Raw genomic sequence first — 25,840 nt, forward strand, 5'->3', positions numbered from 1 at the left:
GGATCCCTGTGTCAGAAGGACACCCTGTGCACTGGAGGGGGGTTGCAGAGGAGTCTGTATGCAGTTTCTGCATGATCAGAATACATCCTATGTTAGCTATGGTGATTCTCAGGGCTGCTTAGCACTGGTAGTGTTGTGCAAAATAGTCCTAGAGCAACGCAGGGGCCATTTATTCAGAGACTATTGTCCTTGTGCTGGGTTCTGTGCCTCAGTCTCAGTTTCTTGGCATGGTAATGTAGAATTAAGTCTTGGGGTTTAAAGCACTTGTAACTTTAGGAACTGCTGTGATAGCTGAGTGGCCCTATACTACTTTTATCTTGGCAGATGAAACTTCTCCCACTTGTTGTATTCTACTTTTTCTGTGTTTATTAGTTTTGACTGGAATCTAACCTTACGTGAATTTAATCTTTTTTTTGTCAAGATTTGGCTTTGCTTCTCCCTGCTACTGGTGTTTGTTGTGAAAGAGGACTGTGAAGTGTGAAAAGACAAAGATTACAATATTGTTGTTCAGGCCTGGAAAGAGTCCCTACATACAGCTTGTTTAGAATATTATATATTCTTTGACCTTTTTATACTTGCTAGTATGGAGAAAAACCAAAATCTGCATCTTATCTAGACATAAATCTGTATTTAAAGCTGGTTCGCCTCAGAGTTGTTCCTGTAAAGCTGTCTGATTCCACTGCCTGAATAGGTATGTATCTCAGGATTGGTAGCTTCGGTGACCCACAAGTGCTCTGTTACTTATCTCTGTGCATTCCAGTGGAAATAGTGTAGGTTGTGCCCTTTATCTTCAGTAAAGTTGTGACTTGTTAACCTAACACTGAGTTTGAAAAATGGCTGTGTGGTTTTTAACAATAAAAACAAGCCATTTTTCTCCTACTAGCTAGATTGCCTCCAGTTTTTGCAAATAATTCTAAGTGGGTGTGTAGAGTGTGGAGTTTTTGTTCTCATTTTTTTTTAATGAGAGGCTGGCATTTCTCTCTCTAGTTCAAGCATGATTAGTTTGGCCTTCTATCTTCATTTCTTAGGGAAAAGTTCTTTCTAGTCTCAGGTATGCTCTGTGGCCCAAATTTTTTTGTGTATACCATTTTGAGGTGAATTTGAGAATTACATGAGGTAGTTGGCTTGGGAGCAAAGAGGGAGAACTAGACGTAAACTGCTTTTTGAAAATACAGTGTAGTGGTTCCCAACCTTTTGAAATCAGAAGAGTTGTGGATGGACTTCCTGCCATGTCTCTTGCCATGTACTAACTTGACTTCTGCCATCTATTCTTTCCATTTTTCTCTCTATATTTATCCTCCTGTCCACTAGTTTTCTGCTTATTGGTTCTTTCTCTTCTGAGTACTCTTTTCCATTCCTCACCCCTTCTCCACCCTCACCTCTGACATTATTACATGTTGCTCAGGGCAGGTGTTGGTGGGGCATGGATGTGTGCTTTCATGGCCGAGTCATGTACATGAGCACTCTGTTAGGGGCTGCCTTAAAGCAAGAGGAACAATGGATGGCTTTGAAGAAGTTGCTTATTACTTTGTCTGCGGACATGACAGCACGTTCACATTTGAGACACCGGGAGAGCAGGACCGATCCAGGTTCATGTAGCCTTTCTGCTCCCACTACTCTCATCTGTCCTCAACCTCCTGGACTAGTCTGACAACGCTCAGTCCCCCTCACTAGTCTACCCTCCCTCTGTTTGGAAAACACTGGTTCGGTGGGTTGTGGGTGTTGGCCCTTGATGTTTTAAAGCTGTTTTATCCAAGAAACTTCAGATTGGGTTTATTAATCTGTCTTTGCTGAGGTGAAGTGCATGGGATTATATTTGAGGAGTGGGGAGCTTTATTTTAGAGGCTGTTGAATTGAGATTTAGAAATATAACCTAGAGGGGAGAGGGTGTGATCGAGTGGACTGACCAAGAGAGGGTTGGTAACCAGAAACCACTGAGTTCTATTCCAGTGTTCTCTTGCAATGTTAGACAGTATTAAAAATAAAATTAATAAAAAAATACATAAAATAAAAATCCATTGTTCACCTAACTCTAGCTGAAAGATCACGTTCTATGCCGCGGAAACTCTCACTGTTGTAGAACTGCTCAAGGAAACTTTATTTTTTCCTTGTGAAATTTTAACTAACACTTTCTTCCCCTCTGTTTTCATTTAAAAATAAGTTGTGTTTTCTTGAGGGGAGAGGGGGATGATAGTTAAACATGTCCGCTTTCTATTGTACCTATATGGCTAAGAAACTGCATCCCCTCCAAGCTGTGTCTTCGTTAAATTATCAGCTAAAGCCCTAGTTCAGCTTCAGCCATGCGCTTGAGTCTCTTCCTATTCAGTCAGCATAATGCTTAAACATGTGCTTAAATGTAAGCTTATGCTTAGGATCTTTATAGAATTTGGGCCTATGGTAACTGGAGGGCTATTATATTGCACATGTTTTCTTTTCTTTTTTCTTTCCTTACTGACTATGTCATCTCCCCGGATGGGAGTCCACACTCATTCCCTGAGTTAAACGTTACAGTATTTGAATTTAAATAAAATTTGAATCGAGAAGAAATGGATCAAAACAGTATCTAAATGTGTTTCTTGGAGACAGACTTCTGAAATCAGCAGTAAGTGGAGTTAAATGTAAATTACAGAAGTCAGAACAAAATACAAAGCTGGTATTGGGGGTTTCCGGCACAAAGGAGATTCAGAGTTGTACTAGTCCACTGCTGTCTTCCCCTCCTCTTCCCCCCCCCCTTCTACTGGCTTTTCTCAGTCTGTCTCCTTCAGCACTTCCAAAGTCCATTAAAGTTAGTGTCTTTCAACTGACAACAGTGGGCTTTGCATCAGGCCTATGGTGATAACAAATCCTTTGTTCTCTAAAACCACTTGCTTTCTGCTCCCTAGGCCTTGCATCAGCTCTGTCCATGCACCTTGGATGGGGAAAGGATTCCTTTATCCCTGTCTCCTTTGTAGCTGGTTGACCAAAGTATAAATTACTTATACAGAAGTTAGTGTTGTAGCCATGTCGATCCCAGGATGTTAGAGAGACAAGGTAGATGACGCATCTTTTATTGGACAAAATTCTGTTAGTGAGAGAGACAAGCTTTTGAGCCACACACAGCAGCTCTTCACATATGTTTCATGTCTGTTATCTGTCACTCTTGTAAAAAGTGACTCTTGAATTTGAACTTTTAATTTGAATACCTATAACAATTCATTAATTAATTATTAGCGTCCAGATTTATGGAGATGTTTTACTTTAGTAAGCACTTTTTAACTCCTTTTTATGCACAGGCTTTTACCTAGGACATAGGGACTAAATCTTAAATGAAGAGCACAGTTGCAAATCTAGTATATTATCCTTTTATATAAGAAGAATAGAAAATTGAACCAGATCCTCTCCTAAAACAAAATAGTGGCTTGATATTTGTCTTCCACTGGTTTAGCAATTGGCACTTTGCTAAATCCTTTCTATGACACAACTTAACACTGAATGTGGACAGGGCAGTTAGTTAGTTTAAAAATATACTAGTTGGCTGTGGTTAACCAGAGGATCATTCATGTTCTTACACGTGTCCCTCCCCACAAGAAAGATAAAATCATGTTGGTAACATTGTTAAAATTTTAGTTATGCAGTTTCCCACACCAGATAAGACCAAAGGGTTCCATGAATGTTTCTAGGAATGTTGTTGTTCAAACTAAAAATCATCATTGTATGCAGAAATATTTACAAATATTCTCCAGAATTGGAGCTCTCTCAATAAGAGGTGCTGCATAAGTGCTTTCCATGCTCCACTACTCCCATTCAGTAAATTATCTTTTGAGTTGTAATAGCCACACCTTTTTAGTTATAACATATGGTCTTTTTTTTCTCTCCTTCTCTTCTCCCCACCCAGATCGAATTCAGTTGCCCAGGAATATGATTGAAAACAGCATGTTTGAGGAAGAACCTGATGTGGTTGACTTGGCAAAGGAGCCTTGCTTGCATCCATTGGAGCCTGATGAAGTGGAGTATGAGCCAAGAAGTTCACGACTACTGGTGCGTGGCCTTGGAGAAAATGAAATGGATGAGGATGAAGAGGATTATGAATCATCAGCGAAATTGCTGGGCATGTCTTTCATGAACAGAAGCGCAGGTCTCCGTAATAATGGAGCTGGCTATAGACAGAGCTCAGATGGCTCATGCTCAGTGCCCTCTTTAAGGACCATGGTGGTTTGTGCAGTTGTTCTTGTTATTGCAGTTTCAGTAATAATGGTGATCTACCTTCTTCCCAAATGTACCTTTACCAAAGAAGGCTGCCATAAAAAGAACCCTACAATGGAACTGATATATCCTCTAGCAACTAATGGAAAGAGATTTCCATGGGCAAAAACCAGGCTTCCCAGTAATGTTATACCACTACACTATGATCTTGTCTTACAGCCAAACCTAACAACTACAGAGTTTGCAGGTTCTGTTCAGATAACGGTTAATGTAATTCAAGTCACTTGGAATATCATACTTCATAGCTCAGGACTTAATATCAGCAAGGCAACTCTGACTTCATCAGGTTGGAATCAGGCAAAACCAGTTGTAGTCCTGGAATATCCAATACGTGATCAGATTGCCGTTGTGGCCCCTGAAGCTCTACTTGTTGGACAAAACTACACCCTCAGTATAGACTATTCATCTAATTTATCAGATACCTATTATGGGTTTTACAAAGTCTCCTACAAGGATGAACATGCTGAGAAAAGGTAGGCTTATGAATAACTCTTCTCATCCCTGTATTTCTAGGTTGTTTTGTATGTATTCATGTCATAAACATAAAGGGAAGAGTAAACACCTTTAAATCCCTCCTGGCCAGAGGAAAAACCCTTTCACCTGTAAAGGGTTAAGAAGCTAAGACAACCTCGCTGGCACCTGACCAAAAGGACCAATGAGGAGACAAGATACTTTCAAAGCTGGAGGGGGAGGGAAACAAAGGGCTCTCTGTCTGTGGTGTTTTTTTGCCAGGAACAGAACAGGAATGGAGTCTTAGAACTTAGTAAGTAATCTAGCTAGATATGCGTTAGATTCTGTTTTGTTTAAATGGCTGAGAAAATAAGTTGTGCTGAATGGAATGGATATTCCTGTTTTTGTGTCTTTTTTTTTTTGTAACTTAAGGTTTTGCCTGGAGGGTTTCTCTATGTTTTGAATCTGATTACCCTGTAAGGTATTTACCATTCTGATTTTAAAGAGGTGATTCTTTTACTTTTACTTCAATTAAAATTCTTCTTTTAAGAACCTGATTGCTTTTTCCTTGTTCTTAAGATCCAAGGGTTTGGGTCTGTGTTCACCTATGCAAATTGGTGAGGATTTTTATCAAGCCTTCCCCAGGAAAGGGGGTGTAGGGTTTGGGGAGGATTTTGTGGGAAAGACGTTTCCAAGCGGGCTCTTTCCGTGTTATATATTTGTTAGATGCTTGGTGGTGGCAGCAATAAAGTCCAAGGGCAAAAGGTAAAATAGTTTGTACTTCGGGAAAGTTTTAACCTAAGCTGGTAAAAATAAGCTTGGGGGTTTTCATGCAGCTCCCAACATCTGTACCCAAGAGTTCAGAGTGGGGAAGGAATCTTGACAACTCATTTGCACTTGATTCATTAATTAAAAATGATGATGGGGCGGGGGGGAAGCAAAGACTTGGATGTGTGGTTTTTCTCACTCAGCACCTGGGCCCTGAAGTATATAGCAAAGGAGTTCTTCAGGAGACAGTCGCTAACAGAAAATCTGTCTGAAAATGAGCCGGGTTTTTGTTTTATGTAAAAAATTCCTTAGGAAATACAACTTTCCCTCTGTTTTTAATATCAGTTCTTCATGTTGATAGCAATTTACACAAAGATCAGGTGCAGCGGAGGAGAGTAAAGCAGAAGTTTTCCATGATTAGAATCAATGCCGCTTCAAGAATCTCTTGCATGGGTTCCAGAGTAGCAGCCGTGTTAGTCTGTATTCGCAAAAAGAAAAGGAGTACTTGTGGCACCTTAGAGACTAACAAATTTATTAGAGCATAAGCTTTCGTGAGCTACAGCTCACTTCATCGGATGCATTTGGTGGAAAAAACAGAGGAGAGATTTATATATACACACACACACACACACACACACACACACAGAGAGAACATGAAACAATGGGTTTATCATACACACTGTAAGGAGAGTGATCACTTAAGATAAGCCATCACCAACAGCAGGGGGGGGAAGGAGGAAAACCTTTCATGGTGACAAGCAGGTAGGCTAATTCCAGCAGTTAACAAGAATATCAGAGGAACAGTGGGGGATGGGGTGGGAGGGAGAAATACCATGGGGAAATAGTTTTACTTTGTGTAATGACTCATCCATTCCCAGTCTCTATTCAAGCCTAAGTTAATTGTATCCAGTTTGCAAATTAATTCCAATTCAGCAGTCTCTCGTTGGAGTCTGTTTTTGAAGCTTTTTTGTTGAAGTATAGCCACTCTTAGGTCTGTGATCGAGTGACCAGAGAGATTGAAGTGTTCTCCAACTGGTTTTTGAATGTTATAATTCTTGACGTCTGATTTGTGTCCATTCATTCTTTTACGTAGAGACTGTCCAGTTTGGCCAATGTACATGGCAGAGGGGCATTGCTGGCACATGATGGCATATATCACATTGGTAGATGCACAAGTGAACGAGCCTCTGATAGTGTGGCTGATGTGATTAGGCCCTATGATGGTATCCGCTGAATAGATATGTGGACAGAGTTGGCAACGGGCTTTGTTGCAAGGATAGGTTCCTGGGTTAGTGGTTCTGTTGTGTGGTGTGTGGTTGCTGGTGAGTATTTGCTTCAGATTGGGGGGCTGTCTGTAAGCAAGGACTGGTCTGTCTCCCAAGATCTGAGAGAGCGATGGCTCGTCCTTCAGGATAGGTTGTAGATCCTTGATGATGCGTTGGAGGGGTTTTAGTTGGGGGCTGAAGGTGATGGCTAGTGGCGTTCTGTTGTTTTCTTTGTTGGGCCTGTCCTGTAGTAGGTGACTTCTGGGTACTCTTCTGGCTCTGTCAATCTGTTTCTTCACTTCAGCAGGTGGGTACTGTAGTTGTAGGAATGCATGATAGAGATCTTGTAGGTGTTTGTCTCTGTCTGAGGGGTTGGAGCAAATGCGGTTATATCGTAGCGCTTGGCTGTAGACAATGGATCGAGTGGTATGATCTGGATGAAAGCTAGAGGGGGAATGGATGAGTCATTACACAAAGTAAAACTATTTCCCCATGGTATTTCTCCCTCCCACCCCACCCCCCACTGTTCCTCTGATATTCTTGTTAACTGCTGGAATTAGCCTACCTGCTTGTCACCATGAAAGGTTTTCCTCCTTCCCCCCCCTGCTGTTGGTGATGGCTTATCTTAAGTGATCACTCTCCTTACAGTGTGTATGATAAACCCATTGTTTCATGTTCTCTGTGTGTGTGTGTGTGTGTGTGTGTGTGTGTGTATATAAATCTCTCCTCTGTTTTTTCCACCAAATGCATCCGATGAAGTGAGCTGTAGCTCACGAAAGCTTATGCTCTAATAAATTTGTTAGTCTCTAAGGTGCCACAAGTACTCCTTTTCTTTTTGCATGGGTTCGTTCGTTATAGTGCAGACAGTCCTTCAGTTCAGTTCAGTTCTGTTTCCCGGCTTGTAGATAGATATCCTGTTAGGTTGTATTAATTTTAGGTCCTTTCATGGTTTTCACTCAAATGTTTTTTGTCGTGGTCGTGGTGTTGATAATGAGTCACTACTGCAGAGGGATTGATACTCTTAACCATGAATGTTGTTGATGGGAATTTTTCCAAAAGACCACTTGGTCTACTCCTAACTCAGTCAATAGATAATCACAAGGGTTGTACTAAGCGCCTTCCTTCTGGTCTCCTTAGAAGTAGGTAAGTAATAAAGGTTTTGATATTTTTCTCCATAGGTAGCCAGGTTGTTATAGCCTTACTCACATAAAATAGTACCTGAGTCCTTGATTTCAGTGGGGCTACTTGAGGAGTAAATTAATATTGCAGTGTGGCACAAGCTGACCAATAATCTTTTGCTACCTGCACCTCTTAATTAATGATATATAGGGGACATGAATAAATCCAGACTTTAAAATTAAGTCCAAGTCTAATCCATTTTAAAAAAAGCCAGCTAGTGTAAAGATTATTTATTTTTAGTAGAAAAGCAAGAGAGCTGTATAGTGTAGGAAAGATGTTTTACTGAGCTTTCGCTATTTAAAAAAAAATAAATCTTGTTTACTTAACTAGATGATGCAGTTGATCTCCCTGCCTCTTCCCATAACACACTAACGAAGATAAATTTTAAAAGGCAACACATTAAAAAATGTCAGTGAATGCTTTTTGATATTACTTAAAATTAACCTGTAGAACTTATTACCATCAGGATATCATTAAGGCAAATAGCTTAATATAGAAAAGAAAAGGGTTGTATACGTGTTGTCATTTTAGAATAACTTCTTCTGCTATAAAAACTGGGGTATACTTACAATTTATAGACTGCAACAGTACATGCATTGATCACCCTCTAACAGGAAGAATCCTCATGTAACACAGAGTTCTCCAGTCCCCAAATGATATATTCTGTTGTGGAACTGGGCACATCACAGTGGGTTTATGACTTCTTTTTCTTTCTAAAGCACCTGGCTTTTGAAGACAGAAGTCTGGGCTAGACACCATTGGTTTATTCCAGGCTGTGTCTGGCTGGCCAATTTTTTGAACAGTCAAAACAAGTTCCATATTTTCCTACTCGGAAAGAAATCTTATCCATAAAGAAACATCAAGGAGAGGATATTCATAAGCATATAGCGAGACTCACTCTCTCTGGAGGTTACCTGGTGATGGATATTTTTCCCAGTGTTGTAGCCAGCTGTTGATCTTTCTTCCTTATTCTTTTGGCTTTGAATTAAAATAACAAAGATTTGTTATCAATAGAATTCTCATGCTAGTAAGCCAAAAATCACTATAATCTGAGTTGTCAATCACATCAAAATAGCATTACCTGAAAGATTAAATAAAATACACTGCCACAATGAAAAAGCTGAGAACACAGGCATTACAAGGCAATATATGAAATGAAATGAAATAAAATAACTGCAGTCAGAGTTTAGAAGGCAAAATTCATTTATGCCAATAATTTTGGCAACTGGTTCCATTTTGCTTTCATTTTCTATTAGGTTCCCTTTCCAAAAAGCCTCCCTTTATTCTCCACATTTAATTTATTTCAACATTATCATTTTTAAAAATGCAGGCTTTTGAGGGGTGAAACTGACGTGTGTTAGTGTGTGAATGATAAATTAGTTCTCTACATTCAGATGCTGTGTTTATCAGGCTGGCATCAAAGAGAACAAACCATTTCCTGATCTCTTGGGAGGGAAGGAGACAGAATTTTCTTCCTTCACCCCCTGTTGGCATTTTCTTCCTATTGAGGATGAGGGGGTAGGGTAGGTTGTCTGAAACATTGCCATGCATTCAAAAACATGAGTCAGACCCTGAAAAATCTTATTTTATTTTTGAACCCCATATATTCTGGGTTATTTTTTTTCTTCTTTGTTTTTGAGATCTGGGGTTCATGTCTTCAAGCTTTATTCCACAGCCATGAGAGCAAGAAACCAACTTTAAAAAAAAAAAAAAGCTGAAATTCTCACATAAACGTATCACTCCTGGAGCAGGGACTTTCAGAAAAAGGCCAGATTACACAATTCTTAAAATCTCAGCAGTTGGCAGCAGATCTTAATCCTACAGGTTTTCTGTTGAACTGAACAAGAGCCAAACTCTGAAAGCACTTCTCACAAGATTGTGCAGTGTCTTAATGGCAATCAACCTACACGCTTTAAGAAACTGATACAAGTAGGTGAGTTTCTAAGGCTTGTCTGTCTGGGTCAGAAGAGAGTTCAGAGAGGCAGCTTTGGAAAAGGTCACCACTCCTGATTAGCTGCACAGACTGTTGCTAGTGCCAAAGAAGTTGTAGGGGGCAATATAGCTTTGAGAGGAAATGGATGTGTGCCTGGAGGAGCAGGAAGAAGCCAGCGGGTAGACTTGGGAAGAGCTACGAGATTGAATCAGAGTGTGACCCTTTTTTAGAAAGGCTCTGCAGCTCTTCCACTTTCTGGGTGAACAGCCTGATGATAGCTACTACTGTACCTTCATGTTGTCACAGCATAGTTGTGGGATTTAGGAAAGTGTGTAAATTGCTATCAATAGAAGGTGTGATTGTCTGTGTTGGGGACACGCTTTCTCGACCACTCTGAAAGGTCGAAAGGAAGGTAAAAAGAAAGGGGAGGGGGGAAAAAGGCATTTTGGTGCCATGTTTGGAAGATGTGTTGCAGTCTCTTATTTCCACCAAGTTTCTGAAGACAGGTGGGGGCATGATACTGAAGGAGCAAGGTGAGTTCTCTACCTGTGGGGTAGAGCCCTGGAGTGATTAGGTGGCTGGGACTTAGGGAGCCTGGCTCCAGCCCAGGGCTTCAGCTGTCAATACCCAGCTCTGGCTGCAGGGTTTCGGACTCTGACCCCCCAGCTTTGGTCACATGGCCCCGACCTTCAGTCATGGGGCTTCAGACTCCAACCCCAACAGTGCGGCAACTGGTTGCGATTCTTGGCGCTGATCCCCGGCTGCATGGTGCCAACCCTCAACCCAGGCGGTGGGTGCCTGCCCTGGTTGCTGACTCTTGGCTCTGGTGGGCGCTGGCCCTGGGCACCAGTCCTGGGTGCAGATCCCCAGCCCTGGTTGTATGGCAATGAGAGCTGACCCTGGGCTCTGGCAGATGCAGGCCTTGGATGCTGACCTTCAGCCCTAGCTGTCTGGCAGCAGGCTTCCGCCCCTAGCCGCAGCCATGTGGCAGCAGGTACTGGCCCAAGTCACTGACCCCTGGCCCTGAGCGCCAATCCCCAGTCCTGGTCATGCAGCAACTGGCGCTGAGCCACTGGGCTCCGGTAGGTGCTGGCCCAGGGTGTTGACCATCAGCCCCGGCATGCAGTGGCAGGGTCTCCCATCCATCTCCCCTGGCCTCTGCTGTCTCCCCCAGCCCTACATCCAACCTCCATGGCCCCTGCTGCTCCCCATTCCTCCATCCAAGTCTTAATTTGCCAGGACTACTTGTGAAAAGTGATATTAACACAGATACAAGTATCACTTTTCTTAGCATTATTTTTATTATCTAGTCCACAAAAAAACCCTACATAAATAAATTACAATGATTTGGACATGTATACATGCATATTTATTAGAGCTATCAATTGCAGTTAACCGCATGATTAACACCAAAAAAATTAACTGCAATTAATCGCAGTTTTAATCACACTGTTAAATAGAATCCCTATTGACATTTATTAAATACTTTTGGATGTTCTACATTTTCAAATATATTGACTTCAGTTACAACACAGAATATGAAGTGTACAGTGCTCACTTTATATTTTTTATTACAAATATTTTCACTTTAAACAAAAGAAACAGTATTTTTCAGTTCACCTCATACAAGTACTGAAGTGCAATCTCTTTATCGTGAAAGTGCAACTTACAAATTTAGATTTTTGTTTTCTTTTGTTACATAACTGCACTCAAAACAAAAGTGTAAAACTTTAGAGCCTACAGGTCCACTCAGTCCTACTTTTTGTTCAGCCAACTGCTAAGACCAACAAGTTTGTTTACATTTACAGGAGATAATACTGCCTGCTTCTTATTTACAGTGTCACCTGAAAGTGAGAATAGGCGTTCATGTGGCACTTTTGTAGCAGGCATTGAAAGGTATTTATGTGCCCGGTATGCTAAACATTGGTATGCTCCTTCATGCTTCGGCCACCATTCCAGAGGACATGCTGCTGATATTCGTTTTTTAAAAAAAAAAATACATTAATTACATTTGTGACTGATCTCCTTGTGGGGGTGAGAATTGTATGCCTCCTGCTCTGTTTTACCTGCATTCTGCCGTATATTTCATGTTATAGCAATCTTGGAGGATGACCCAGCACATGTTGTTCATATTAAGAACGCTTTCACTGAAGATTTGATAAAACGCAAAGAAGGTACCAATGTGAGATTTCTAAGGATAGATACGGCATTCCACCCAAGATTTAAGAATCTGAAGTGCCTTCCAAAATCTGAGAGGGACGAGTGTAGAGAGCATGCTTTCAGATGTCTTAAAAGATCAACACTCTGATGTGGCAACTACAGAACCTGAAACACCAAAAAAGAAAATCAACCTTCTGCTGGTGGTATCTGATTCAGATATGAAAATGAACATGCGTCAGTCTGCACTGCTTTGGATTGTTATCGAGCAGAACGCTTCAGCATGGACTCGTCCTCTGGAATGGTGGTTGAAGCATGAAGGAACATATGAATCTTTAGCACATCTGGCGCACAAATATCTTGCGACGCCAGCTACAACAGTGCCATGCGAATGCCTATTCTCAATTTCAGGTGACATTGTAAACAAGAAACGGGCAGCATTATCTTCTGCAAATGTAAACAAACTTGTTTATCTGAGCGATTGCTTGAATAAGAAGTAGGACTGAGTGGACTTGTAGGCTCTAAAGTTTTACTTTGTTTTATTTTTGAATGCAGTTATTTTTTGTACATAATTCTACATTTGTAAGTTCAACTTTCATGATAGAGATTGCACTGCAGTACTTGTTATGGGAGAATTGAAAAATACTATTTTTTTTTACGGTGAAAATATTTGTAATAAAAATTAAATATAAAGTGAGCACTATATGTTTTTGTATGCTGTCTTGTAATTAAAATTAATATATTTGAAAATATAGAAGACATCCAAAATATTTAAATAAATGGTATTCTATTATTTAACCGCGATTAATCGTGATTGATATTTTTTTTTAATCGATTGACAGCCCTAATTTTTTTTTCTTAAAGTTAATTGAGTATTTTAGGAAAAAGTGTCAGGGCAGCCATCAGCAACAGTTGGTGGCTGCACTCTGAGTCAAAATTTGTTAAGAACCCCTATGCTGCCACCTCTTAGAAAGCTGGATTTATTATTGCAATGGAAGAAAACCTTCCATCAGTTTAGTGTCTGCACTAAAGTAGTTTATCTGTGTCACTGTAGCATTTCTAGTGTAGACATACCCAAAGACACTGACTGGGCCAGCAGTTGTCCACAAGTCAGTGGCAGGGAGGGGAACAATTAGATAGGACCTGGGAGTGGCTTTTCCTGCCTGTTGAAAGTTATGGATGGTCAGAAGCAGTCAGTCACCCTGTCTGCCAGTGGGGCATGAAGTTTATTCCCATTATTAGACACTTCAAAATAGCAATGCCTGGTACATGTGTCTTAGTCGTCTTTTGAGTTTGTACTCTTAGGGATATATGAGCTTTTCAGTACTTGGCTATTGGGACAATTGTTTACTTATAATGTGCCCTGTATTTCAATCTAATCAGTTTATAGTTTGGTGAATTAGACAAACTGTATCTTCTGATTTCAGAGTAGCAGCCGTGTTAGTCTGTATTCGCAAAAAGAAAAGCAGTACTTTTGGCACCTTAGAGACTAACAAATTTATTAGAGCATAAGCTTTCGTGAGCTACAGCTCACTTCATCGGATGCATGATGATTTTTTTGTATCTTCTGACTGCATTATGCTGGAAAGAACATTGAATAAAAATTACATTAAAAAATCTTCTGAGACTTAAACTGATGACAGGCCTTTCTTAAATGTGTGCTGCTTCTATCCTGACAAATCATGGCTACCTCTCTGTTCCCAGCTTCTCCCAATAAAACTTCATTCCATTCCATTCCATTCCTCAAAGTAATCATTCTTGATTTATTAAAGAATACCAACTCTTATATTTTTAACGTGTCTTTTCTCTCCATTAGATGGCTTGCAGCAACTCAGTTTGAGCCTCTGGCTGCAAGGTCTGCTTTTCCGTGCTTTGATGAACCAGCACTTAAAGCCACTTTTTTAATTAAGATCAAGAGAGATGAACAGCACTCCACTCTGTCAAATATGCCAAAGGTAAAGTTATGCTCTTCTAATGCACGAATATTAAAGGATGTATGTGTGTCTTTTAGGTGCTCTGTATTAAAAGTACTCTGAATCACTTTGTTGATTTGTGTCACAAGAGTGCATAGATGACCCAGGCAGGGGTCTGTGCAACATACCATACAAACATGTAATGAAAAGGCTGACTTGCTCCAAAGACCTTACACATTTAGATTTAGAGTGTATCCCAGATCAAATAACTGTTTAGTGTACTACATGGTACTGGATGTACTATAGGAATGTTGAATGGCTACACCCAGCCGTTGGACTGAACTGGCATGGGACTGTATATCTACATGCACTTCAGTTGTTGCACCACTTTCTGTCGAACTTAAGATTCTTCTTCGAGGTTTGGTCCGTGTGGATCCCACTTATGGTGTGCATGAGCACAAGATTGAAATCTTCTGTTCTGCAGCATCCATTGGGACAGTGCCTGCACCCTACATGTCCTTGTGCTCCCCAACAGGATCGCATATAGACAGTGATGAGCTGCCAAAATCTTAACGGGTTCCCCCCTCACCCCACAAGGGGGTCGTTGCCCAACCCCGCCACTCCGGGACTCTGCCCCCAGAACCGGGTAGGAGGGTCTCGTGGGCCACGGTAGTGGGTGCCCACCCCACCCCTGAGAGTCAGAGGCACCTGCCAGGGGGCAAGGTGGGGAGTCCCAGAGGTGCTTACCTGGGGCAGCTTCCAGGAAGCATCTGGCAGGTCCCTCTGGCTCCTAGGGGTGGGAGAGCGTAGCTGGGGGGGACGGGGAGCGGCCACTCCCCCCACTGATCACATCAAAAGTGGCACCTTAGGTGCCCACCCCGTGGGTGCTCCGGGGCTGGACCAACCACGGGAAAATTTGGTGGGTGCAGAGCCCCCACAGGCAGCTCCCGGCCCCAGCTCACCTCACCTCCGCTCTGCCTCCTCCGCTGAACGCACAGCCCTGCTCTGCTTCTCTATGCCCCGCCGCCAGCTCCCTGCGAATCAGCTGTTCGGTGGGAAGCCTGGGAGGGCTGAGAAGCAGGCAACAGCTTCCTGCTCAGGCCCAGGGAGGCAGAGGTGAGCTGGGGCGGGGAGCAGTTCCCCTGCACGCCCCCCCGGGTTACCTGCTGCGCGGGCGGCCCTCCTCGTGTCCCCCCGCCCCAGCTCATCTCCGCCTCCCTTCTCAGCCCACCCCAGCTTCCCACGCAAACAGCTGATTCGCAGGAAGCCTGGGGTGGGGGGGTGGAGAAGCGGAGCAGCATGTTCAGGGAAGGGGGAGGAGGTGGAGCAGAGGTGAACTGGGGTGGGGCGGGGAGCTGCCGGTGGGTGCTCTGCACCCACCAAATTTTCCTCGTGGGTGTTCCAGGGCTGGAGCACCCATGGAGTCGCCGCCTAAGGCGCCACTTTTTGTCCCTCGCGGAACAACCGGTTCTAAAAGGGCTTCTAAATTTAACAACCGGTTCTAGCGAACCAGTGGGAAACGGCTCCAGCTCACCACTGCTTATAGCGCAGAGCGTCCCCAGCTGTCTTTCAGTTCCCAGTTATTGCCTGCGGCAGCGAGGTAAAACTTGGCTGTGTTTGCTTGCTACCTCCTAGCAGCCATCCACCAGCTTGGTTTGTAAATATTAGATAAATTAGCATAATGATGAATTTCTGCCCTGTTGGTTGTTTAAAATCTTCCCTTTCTTTAGATTACTACTTGGTGCCAAGGCACCTTGCCACCTAAAGGCTGAGCCTAAACTCGTTCTTTTTGCTGTTCACTCATTCTTTCCAGAATCTAGCAGAGGCCCTGATACAGAAGTTCTTCCCACCACTCTTCCTAGGAATTCCTCAAGCGCAGTGTCCCTTGGATTTAACCTCCAGAACTCCTAACTCTCTCTTCCACCAAACCCACCCACAGCATCCTGACATCCTGGGTAGACTTCTCCTTATACCTTCTCAACTATTCTGGGCCCCTTATATACCCTCTAGGTGCTCCTCTGCCTCTTGCTCTACCTATAAGTGGTCTAGATCCACTAGATGCCAGTTAGGTCCGTTGCTAGATCCCTTGATGAAGTAGACAACCCAAAAGAATAAGAATATGAGTAGGAGGCAGATTCTCAGGAGGAAGAATCAGAAGATGACTCCTTCCAAGATCCCCAAGAGACTCCTCTTAACCCTTTTCAGCTGAATAATCCTGAAGATCTATCTTCCTTCTCTCTGGATGAGGCGATGACATCCCCACCAATATCACATTCTGATGACTTCAAGCCCTTTCAGGAATTGTTGGGAATGATAGCAGACACTCAGGACACTGAATTATCTGTAAGGGAGAAAGCACATATGTTATGTGATACTACCCATTCTGATTTCCCAGGCAGAGAGGTAATGCAAATAAATGAAAGCATCCAAGAGCCTGTAAAATACCTATGGCAGGTTCAAGTCTTTATATTTCCAACATCAAAATGAGCAGAGAAAGATACCAAGTCACTCCAAAAGGATTTAGCAACTCCTAACTTCCTCATGGTATCTGCAGTAAAGGAGAGATCCAAGCAGATAGGACCACACTCCTAAGAACTAAAAGCCCAAGAATTTGATCTCTTAGGTAGAAAGGCCTACTTTCTGGAATTTTCTTCAAGGGCAAACAGCCAGCTATAAAACCCTGTTTGCTAAATATGACTACCTAGCCTGTGACAAGATCTCATTCACTGATGAGCTCCCAAGAAAGGAGTGCTGATCTCTAATAAGATAGTTAGTTAGTTAGGAACACCCATGATCTGTGTGTCACTAAACCTCTGACTGTCAGAAGCTGGGACTGGACAACAGGGGATGAATCCACTCAATAATTACCATGTTCTGTTCACTCTCTCTCTCTCTCTCTCTCTCTGAAGCATCTGGCACCACCAGTGTCTGAAGACAGGATACTGGGCTAGATGGATCATTGGCCATACTGGATCAGACCCCATTCTTATGTTCTAAAGTGGAAGAATTTTTCTATCTGGGCTTCATAACAAGGTCTCAACCCATTACAAGCTTCTTTTCCCAAGAGTGTAGGTCATAGCCAACAGTTCAAGCTATCAGGCTTACCATCAGCCCTGTGAGGGTCCGTTTAGCAGTCATTTCAACTTGCCACCTTCCTGTTAAAACTTTCATATTGTGTTCTCTCATCCCATTGTTTCAAAATTTCTAAAAGCACTGGTTCATGCACCCTGAAGCTTCTCCTATCCTGGGACCTTAATATAGTTCTTATGGACCTCATGGAAAGCATATCCAAGTCCTTACTTCATCAACTTAGTCAAAACAATCTTCCTAGTGGCTATCACCTCAGCCTGAAGAGTTAGCGAGATTCGAGCACTAACAGTAGGATGACTTCTCTTGCCTCCCCCGCATTATGTCCACAGGGTTAAGGTGGCATCGAGTCCCCACCTTAAATTTCTACTAAGATGGTGTCTGATTTATCATTTAATTCAAACCAACAACGTCGCTATCTTCTTCCCCAGATCACACTCAGACTTTGGAGAAACCAAGTTCCATACTGACAGGTTTCAGAGTAGCAGCCGTGTTAGTCTGTATTCGCAAAAAGAAAAGGAGTACTTGTGGCACCTTAGAGACTAACAAATTTATTAGAGCATAAGCTTTCGTGAGCTACAGCTCACATCTATTCAGGGGATACCATCATAGGGCCTAATCACATCAGCCACACTATCAGAGGCTCGTTCACCTGCGCATCTACCAATGTGATATATGCCATCATGTGCCAGCAATGCCCCTCTGCCATGTACCTTGGCCAAACTGGACAGTCTCTATGTAAAAGAATGAATGGACACAAATCAGGCATCAAGAATTATAACATTCAAAAACCAGTTGGAGAACACTTCAATCTCTCTGGTCACTCGATTACAGATCTAAGAGTGGCTATCCTTCAACAAAAAAGCTTCAAAAAAGACTCCAAGGAGAGACTGCTGAATTGGAATTAATTTGCAAACTGGATACAATTAACTTAGGCTTGAATAGAGACTGGGAATGGATGAGTCATTACACAAAGTAAAACTATTTCCCCATGGTATTTCTTCCCCCCACCGCACCCCCCACTGTTCCTCTGATATTCTTGTTAACTGCTGGAATTAGCCTACCTTGCTTGTCACCATGAAAGGTTTTCCTCCTTCCCCCCCTGCTGCTGGTGATGGCTTATCTTAAGTGATCACTCTCCTTACAGTGTGTATGATAAACCCATTGTTTCATGTTCTCTGTGTGTGTATATAAATCTCTCCTTTGTTTTTTCCACCAAATGCATCCGATGAAGTGAGCTGTAGCTCACGAAAGCTTATGCTCTAATAAATTTGTTAGTCTTTAAGGTGCCACAAGTACTCCTTTTCTTTTTGCAAGTTCCATACATTAGATGTTTCCAGTGACCTTTGTTTAGACAAAACAAAGCCATTCAGTTGACCCCCTTTATCTGTGGTACTGGAAAAGGCTGCAAGAAATCAGGCCATCTCTTCCTATTCAAGTGGATCCCTGATGCATTACAGTGTTACTAAATAGAAGATATATGCCCATTCCCACAGGCATCCGGGCCCACTCAACTAGAGCCCAGGCAACCTCTTCAGCATATCTAAAATATTTCTATGCCTGAGATATGCTGGGCAACCATTTGGTGCTCAGCCCCTTACTTTTACCAAACATTGTGCCCTGGGTTTGGCAACTAGATTAGATGGCAAATTTGTATGCTGCTTCTCTTCTCCTGAGCTCCCTAGATGAGTCAGCAACTGCTTCTCCTCCTGGCTCCTCTGTTCCCAGATTGATTCCCTCCATCTGCCCTTGCACCACCACCCTAGCTTGTCTGTCTTCCACTGTGGTACTTCTGCCACACTGTAATTAGTCCTTTCTCCCCCCCTGCACCATTTCTAATTTTTTTGGGGAGAGGGGGTGTTTCCTTTTTTTTTTTTTTTTTTTTTAATTAAGGGACAATTGAATTAAGCAGACACCTCCTGTTACTCCCCCTGCCATCCCTTATTTAAAATCAGCGGTGCTCCAGTTGCTCCCTGCACCTTGCCACCTGGAGTGTGCAGTTTGCTAACCTCTAAAAACAGCATTTTCCAGGTTCCTTTTCACTCAGTGTGAAAAAGGTGTTAATGAGAATTGGGTAGTAAAGTCCCTCACTTAGCACTGAGAATCCACTTTGTGGGCATGACAAGAAATAAAAGTAAGTAAAATAATCAATTCACTAATGAAATTGTCATCTAAAAACAATTATTCGCTCATTATTCATGTTTAGATTGGCTCCTTGTAATTTGAAATATAATACCTTTTTGATTTCTGAACTGAATAATGGTTATGTTTCTGAATATGCAATTTATATTAGTTGATTCTTAATTTTGCATTCTGTCAAGAATACTTGCCATCTTGTGCATATGCATTACAAAAGTTGTTTAGTTATACAATCCCATATGATTTCTTAAATCTACAGTACATTACATGTAGTACGACAGGTTCAGTGACTTTTCACTCTGATTTTGTAAGGACATCTTTGCAGGCTCCCTATAAGGAGCTCCAAGTCTTGTATGCAACTTATTGACAAGGAAAGTAGTATCTTTATTAACTTAGATTTGATAATTTAGGCCCAGATCCTACCAACACTTGAGCACATGCTAAACTTCAAGTCCATGAGATTTCTCAGGATTTAGGGATCATGGTAGATAACCAACTGAACATAGCTACAGCATTACATTGGGAGCTCTAGAGGGCTAAAGTGAATCTTGGCTGCATAAACTGTGGAATGTTAAATAAGAGCAGAGGATTGGCATTACCTCTGTGTATAGCACTAGTGAGACTGGAATACTGTGTCCAGTTCTAATGTCTACACTCTTACAATTTTTTGACATCTTTTTGTTAGCTATAAGGATGATTGGAGGCCTCTGGGAAAACCTGAGTTTATGATGAGAGACTTAAGAAGCTCAAGCATTTAATGTATCCACAGGAAGGTTAAAACTTGATGACGTGACTTGATCAAGGTCTATAAATAGTACTTACATGGGGAGAAGGTTTCAGAGAAGAGTACTGTTTCAACTAGCTGATGAAGGCATAACAAGATTTAATGGCTGCAAGTTGAAGCTAAACAAATTTGAGATTGGAAATAAAGTGTAAACTTGTATGTGAGGGCATTTAGCCATTGAAACAACTTACCAAGGGGATGTGGTAGATTCTCTATCACTTGATGTCTTTAAGGTAAAATTGGATTGTCTCAGAAAGACACATTCTAATTCAACCAGAAGTTGTGGGCTTGATACAGGAATTATTGGGTGAAAATATGTGGTCTCTGTAATGTAGGTTATACTAGAGGGTCATAATGGTACCTTCAGGCTTAAAATTTATGAGACTCAGGCTGAAAGTTGATGTGTTTTCAGATCATGGCCAAGTTTTCTTGCCTGACAAACAGGAAATACGTTATTTCAAGGTTGTTGTCTCTTCACTTCCCTTCCCCCCCCCCAGCTGTATGAACTATACATTTTCATTCAGTCAGCTGTGCAGCCTAATGTAGGTACTATGCGGAGGATAAGGCAGATAACTCAATTTTGTGGCTACAAAAGCCGCCTAAAATAACAGATATATCCCCAAACCTTCGCTGTTCTGTGTTGTCAGTTAATTTGTAGTATGCTGTGTACTTTTCATATAGGGTTTTCATAAACTCTGTCTGGCATGTAAAGTAGACCTGGAAAATGTTAGCTTCATCATAAGTACATTTTGTTACATAATGAGCAACTTGCCTATCTATATATCTTGGGGTTTTACATGGCCACTAGTATCTTAGGAGTGTAAAACATACTCGAACCTCCGGGAATGGAGGTTGTTCGTAACTCTGAACAAAATGTTATGGTGGTTGTTTTGCAAGTTTAGAATTGAACATTGACTTAAAACAGCTTTGAAACTTTACTATGCAGAAGAAAAATGCTGCTTTTAACCATCTTATTTAAATGAATCAAGTTTCCTTACCTGGTCAAATCTTCTTTTTTTTTTTAAACTTTCCCTTTTTACTTTTTAGTAGCTTGTTTAACACAGAACAGTACAAACTACTGTACTGTATTTGTTGTTGTTTTTCCTGCTGCTTCCTGATTGTATACTTCTGGTTCCAAATGAGGTGTGTGGTTGACCAGTCAGCTCATAAATCTGAGGTTCTACTGTAGTAAAATGGTCTGTCAAACTTACTTATAGTTGCCATTGTGCACTCTAGGTGTAACTTCTTTATACTGTCTCCTAGTCCTTTATCTGATTGTTTGTCTTTTTTTTAAATATGCAGAATGTAACCATCCCTGTGGCAGCTGGAATAGTTCAAGATGAATTCTTTGTGAGTTTGAAGATGAGTACTTACCTTGTAGCGTTCACTGTTGCAAATCTGAAGAATATCAGTAAGGAGACTAATAGGACTCTGGTATGTTTCCATTGTACTTTTAACCTCTACACATACGAGTAGCTCACTCAGATGTTTTCCTGCTTACTCTGTGCCTATCACCTATTATTATAAGAGTGTCTAGCAAATGATCTTATGCTGTGGACTGGATTGATTCCAGAGCGGTGGCCCGCTTGTGTTGACAGCACTTGACAGCAGGCTCCTGGCTGCAGAAAGTCTGCCCAGAGCAAGGTATAGTGGTGCAAGCCACTTGCACAGCTCACAGTGCTGGGGGATCCAGAGCTGGTGCCCAAAGTGGGAAGGGCTTGTCTGTGAAGGAGCAGTGCCAAGCCAGCCAGAAGAGAGATGGATTTGGTGCCTGTCCTGCGCAGGCTCCATTGGCAGAGTTCCAGTGATGCCCTAGCTGGAATGTTAACCTGTCTACCCCCGCGGAGTCATGGCAGGTGACAATAGTGCTGTCCTGCCCTCCCTCTCCCAAATGGCTACTTCTCTCCCACATCACCGCACATGAGAGCAGGGGACTGCAGAAGCACTCTCCTGTACCCAAAAAAGGGAGTTGGGCTCTATATCTATGTTACCTAGAGCCGACTATCCAAACTAGTCTATGCTTCAAGTAGGACAGACTCGGGCCAGAATTTTAAGTCCATATGTAGGTGCCTGAATATTTCTGGCCTGACTTTTCAAAAGTGCTGAGCACCTGGCAACTGCTCTTGACTTCATTTAATTTTTGATGGCATTGCTTCAGGGATATGGCCTGCTGGGTTGGTGGGAAGCTGTATACTAGAGAATGACAAGAAGGAAGATACTTGGGAGGGATCTTGCAGTATTTAGTCATGCAAGGGGTGTGGGAGCTTCACATGAGTAACAATTTGGTAATCAGACCCTGTCACTAGCAGGAGCTGCCCCTTTGTGGTGAAATGGAAAACACTAGTACTTGTCTAGAAGAAACCAAAGAGTAGCTTTGTTAACAAAGCTGCAGGAGGGAAAGAAAGCCCTGATCAGATATACTGCTAAGAAATATTACCTTGATCTAACTTGTTCCAAACCGATATATAGAGTAAAATTGTGGATTTTTATCAGACATCACTTCTTGCCTGGGCAAATAGTTGTAATTAGAGATAAATAGGCCAGGCTCTGTGGTCCAGTTTGGAGTAGCTTTATTTTTCCTTTGGTTGCTTGTACTGGGGAGAAATTCCCCAATTCCAGGCACAAATGCTGATCTAAGATTTTGAATGAAAACTAAAGGGGGTAGAATTTATGCATTCCCACAGTCAAGTCATCGGAGTGGAACACAGCATCTCAGCAGCTGGAATAGCAGCTGCTACCTCTCCATACCTACTGTACTGGGTGGGGAGGGATTGGAGTAACTGGATCTACCTAAACAAGATTTCTGTGGCCTCTCCCCAATAATCCCCTTGGTTCTAGCTGCTTTGGAACTGATACAGCGAGACCCTCAGGCTCACAAGATGTATGGAATCTCTGTTTTGCCCTCTCTACCTCATCCAGTTTACCTGAGCTCCACGTTTAAGTGGTGCGAAGAACAGTATCTCCTGGGAGAATTGCATTCTTAGAGTTGTCATCAACAAATGCATAACCTATGCATCTGGACTCAAACTAGTATTACACACATTCAGATGCATTTGGGGGATAAATGTACCTCAAACAGTTTCAACTGAAAATGAATAAAAGAAGTGACAACAATCTCCAAACATTTTGATATCAAATGCATGTGATTTTTATATATATTTCCTTTAAAACTAACAAGGGAATTGCCCCTATCCACTTAGTTTTTTGCCTACCACTTCCCTCTCTTGCTGTTTGTGATTGCATCCCATGAAATATTTTCTTGCTTCTCATTTATTATTATTTATTATTTTATTCATTATTTTGCCAGGTATCTATATATGCCATGCCACAGAAGCTAGGCCAAGTTGAGCATGCCCTAGACACAGCAGTGAAGCTCCTGGAGTTTTATCAGAAGTATTTTCATATAGAGTATCCTCTTCAAAAATTAGGTAAAGCATTTTCATCGATCTTCTTTTTTTTAAAATATAAATAAATATATAATAATTTTCTAATAAGTAGCAGTTTCCTCCATACTTCAGAGGGTTTTTCAAAATAAAAATAATTTAAGAATAAAAACCCCTCCAAAACCTGACTTTAAAAAAAATATTAAAATTCAATAGCTATTTAACTGGGCTTGTATGAGTGTGTGGGAAATGGGTCCCAGGCTCAAGAAGTTTGCAAACCTTTGGTGTAAGAAAGGCCAATTCAGTGTGCCCTCTGGAGAAGTTTTGCTATACATTTAACACTATATGCTCAGATAGGGACATAGAGAATTCTCAGTATGTGTGACCATATCTACCTGACACAAACCTGCAAAACTATTTCTCTGTATGTGATTGCTCTTTAAATCAATGGGACTATTTGTTTACTTACAGCTAGCATGTAGTGTTTGCAGCATTGGTGGCTAAATAGTGAAGTTTGGTAGATTGCTATCTGTAGATATAAATTGTGGTAAAGCAGGTAGATCTGAAGTGCAGCATTACTGTAACTTGTGACTGTCTGGTTCATTTTATTTATTTCCCCTCACTCCCCAGATTTGGTAGCTATTCCTGATTTCCAGGCAGGTGCTATGGAAAACTGGGGTTTAATCACCTTTAGAGAGACAACACTCCTTTATGACATTAAAACCTCTTCAGCAATGGATAAAAAGCTGGTAACTGCGGTGATAGCTCATGAGCTGGCTCATCAGGTACTGGATTGAAATGCTATATTTTAACAATGCAATCTTCTCTCACTCTAACACTTCCCCTTCCCTATTACACTTGCTAAGGATATGCACTGCACCGGGTATAGTGCTTGTGGGTATTTTGCTCTTGGTGTAGCAGGAAACTGGAAATTATTTGACCTCTGGGTCATAATCTCTTTCATAACTTGTTTGTGGGGAAGCACAACTAAATGTTGCCTTATACATAGGGTTTGTGGCCCTTCATAAAGTATTTTTTCTTGGTTGGATTATACGTTTGTTATAATCTTGAAATTTGACTGACTTTTCTCACATCTTGCACAATTAAAAACTGTTTTTTTTGTTCCTCTCCCACCCCTCCAGTGGTTTGGTAACTTAGTAACTATGGAATGGTGGAATGATCTTTGGTTGAATGAAGGATTTGCCACTTTTATGGAATACTATGCCATGGAAAGAACTTTCCCAGAGCTGCAGACTGTGAGTACTGCATCTAAATCTGAAGTTTTCTCCCATCAGTGAGGTTTCTTTTTAATTCTGACATAAAAATTTTTTTTACCTCCATTTGATGAGGTTTAGGTGATGAAAATTTGACATAAATTGTAATCTAAATCGTTCCAAGGACACTCACTGATAAGATTACAAATAATATGGAATCTTAATCACTGTTTAAATAAAATTGTGTGTGGGCTAAATTTTCAAAAGTGGCCTACAAATTTGCACATGTACTCCTTTACATGTGACCTCCTTTGAAACAGATAAATTGATGTTTTCTTCATAGGCACAAAACAATGTGCAAAACTTTTTTGCTTTGTTTAATCAGTGATCTAGTGTTTAACACTGAATCACACTTTGCACGAGTGTGTATTTTAACCTACTGTGCAAGTTGCGTGTTTTGCTTCTAAATCTCATTTAGAATCTTGGTTGCAACTTGTTTGACTGAAAAGTTACTTTAAAAGAAAAAAAGTTAAATTGCTGCTTTGAAGCCTAAAATTTCATCACTTGGTGGTGCCAAAAATGTTTTATCAAACTCCTCCCGCATGCACACTTAAAGAAAATAGTATCTAAATCTTCACATAAAATATATATTGGCCCCAGAGCAACTTGACTATTTTATTCATTGATTTTTTTTTTCTTATCAGGAGTGCTCTAAGGCCTCAATCCTGCACTCATAAACACATTAGCAGACCTCTGCACCCTGGCAGAGCCCCACTGAAATAAAAAAGGGCAAAATATCGGCCATCTCACTGTTGGATAGTAGTAGGTCAGACTCGTAAGTGTAGGAGGTAGAGGTACTTTGGTAATATTCAGTGCGTTTATTTAAAGTTGCTGCATGTAAATCTAGAATGTAATAAAGATTCAAGGTTCTGGTGCCAAGAAGATCAGGTTTAATGTTCAGTGTGTGTATTCCTAACACATCATTCTATAGTCCAGTGACTTCTGTAATTTTTTTAGACTTTAATTGTTGTGGAATCACTTCTTCAGCCTCATTAGTTCATTCATTTGGAGGAAGGATTATATAAACCATTGCCAGTCCAACCTGTGTTAGACAATGCATTGGCTAAAACACTTCAGTATTTCTGAAGATGTTCATACCTATGGCAAGTGATTATGGTTAGATTATTATACAGCATCATACTGTGGGTGTGCAGGCTGCTTTATAGATGCAAATAACAGACACTGGTTCCTGTACCAACAAATTTACAGTATATGACCCTGAGACTGCAAAAGGATCTGCCTATACCAAACCTTTTGGCTCTGTAG

The 25,840-nt window shown here is 41.4% G+C and overlaps 1 protein-coding gene across 2 annotated transcripts in view; it reads left to right on the forward strand.

The window, feature by feature from the left end:
* Nucleotides 1–25,840, forward strand: part of LOC119855860 (leucyl and cystinyl aminopeptidase) — a 111,152-nt gene that overhangs the window by 52,959 nt on the left and 32,353 nt on the right. For both annotated transcript variants that reach the window (XM_043515336.1, XM_038402703.2), the window contains 6 exons: nt 3,875–4,715; nt 13,811–13,949; nt 21,220–21,351; nt 23,225–23,345; nt 23,931–24,085; nt 24,443–24,556. In XM_043515336.1, coding sequence (XP_043371271.1) covers nt 3,898–4,715; nt 13,811–13,949; nt 21,220–21,351; nt 23,225–23,345; nt 23,931–24,085; nt 24,443–24,556 — 1,479 coding nt within the window. In that variant the 5' untranslated portion in view covers nt 3,875–3,897. The remainder of the gene's footprint in view (nt 1–3,874; nt 4,716–13,810; nt 13,950–21,219; nt 21,352–23,224; nt 23,346–23,930; nt 24,086–24,442; nt 24,557–25,840) is intronic.

The sequence above is a fragment of the Dermochelys coriacea genome, chromosome 5 (genome assembly GCF_009764565.3).
Source record: "Dermochelys coriacea isolate rDerCor1 chromosome 5, rDerCor1.pri.v4, whole genome shotgun sequence".
Classification (NCBI taxonomy): Eukaryota; Metazoa; Chordata; order Testudines; family Dermochelyidae; genus Dermochelys; species Dermochelys coriacea.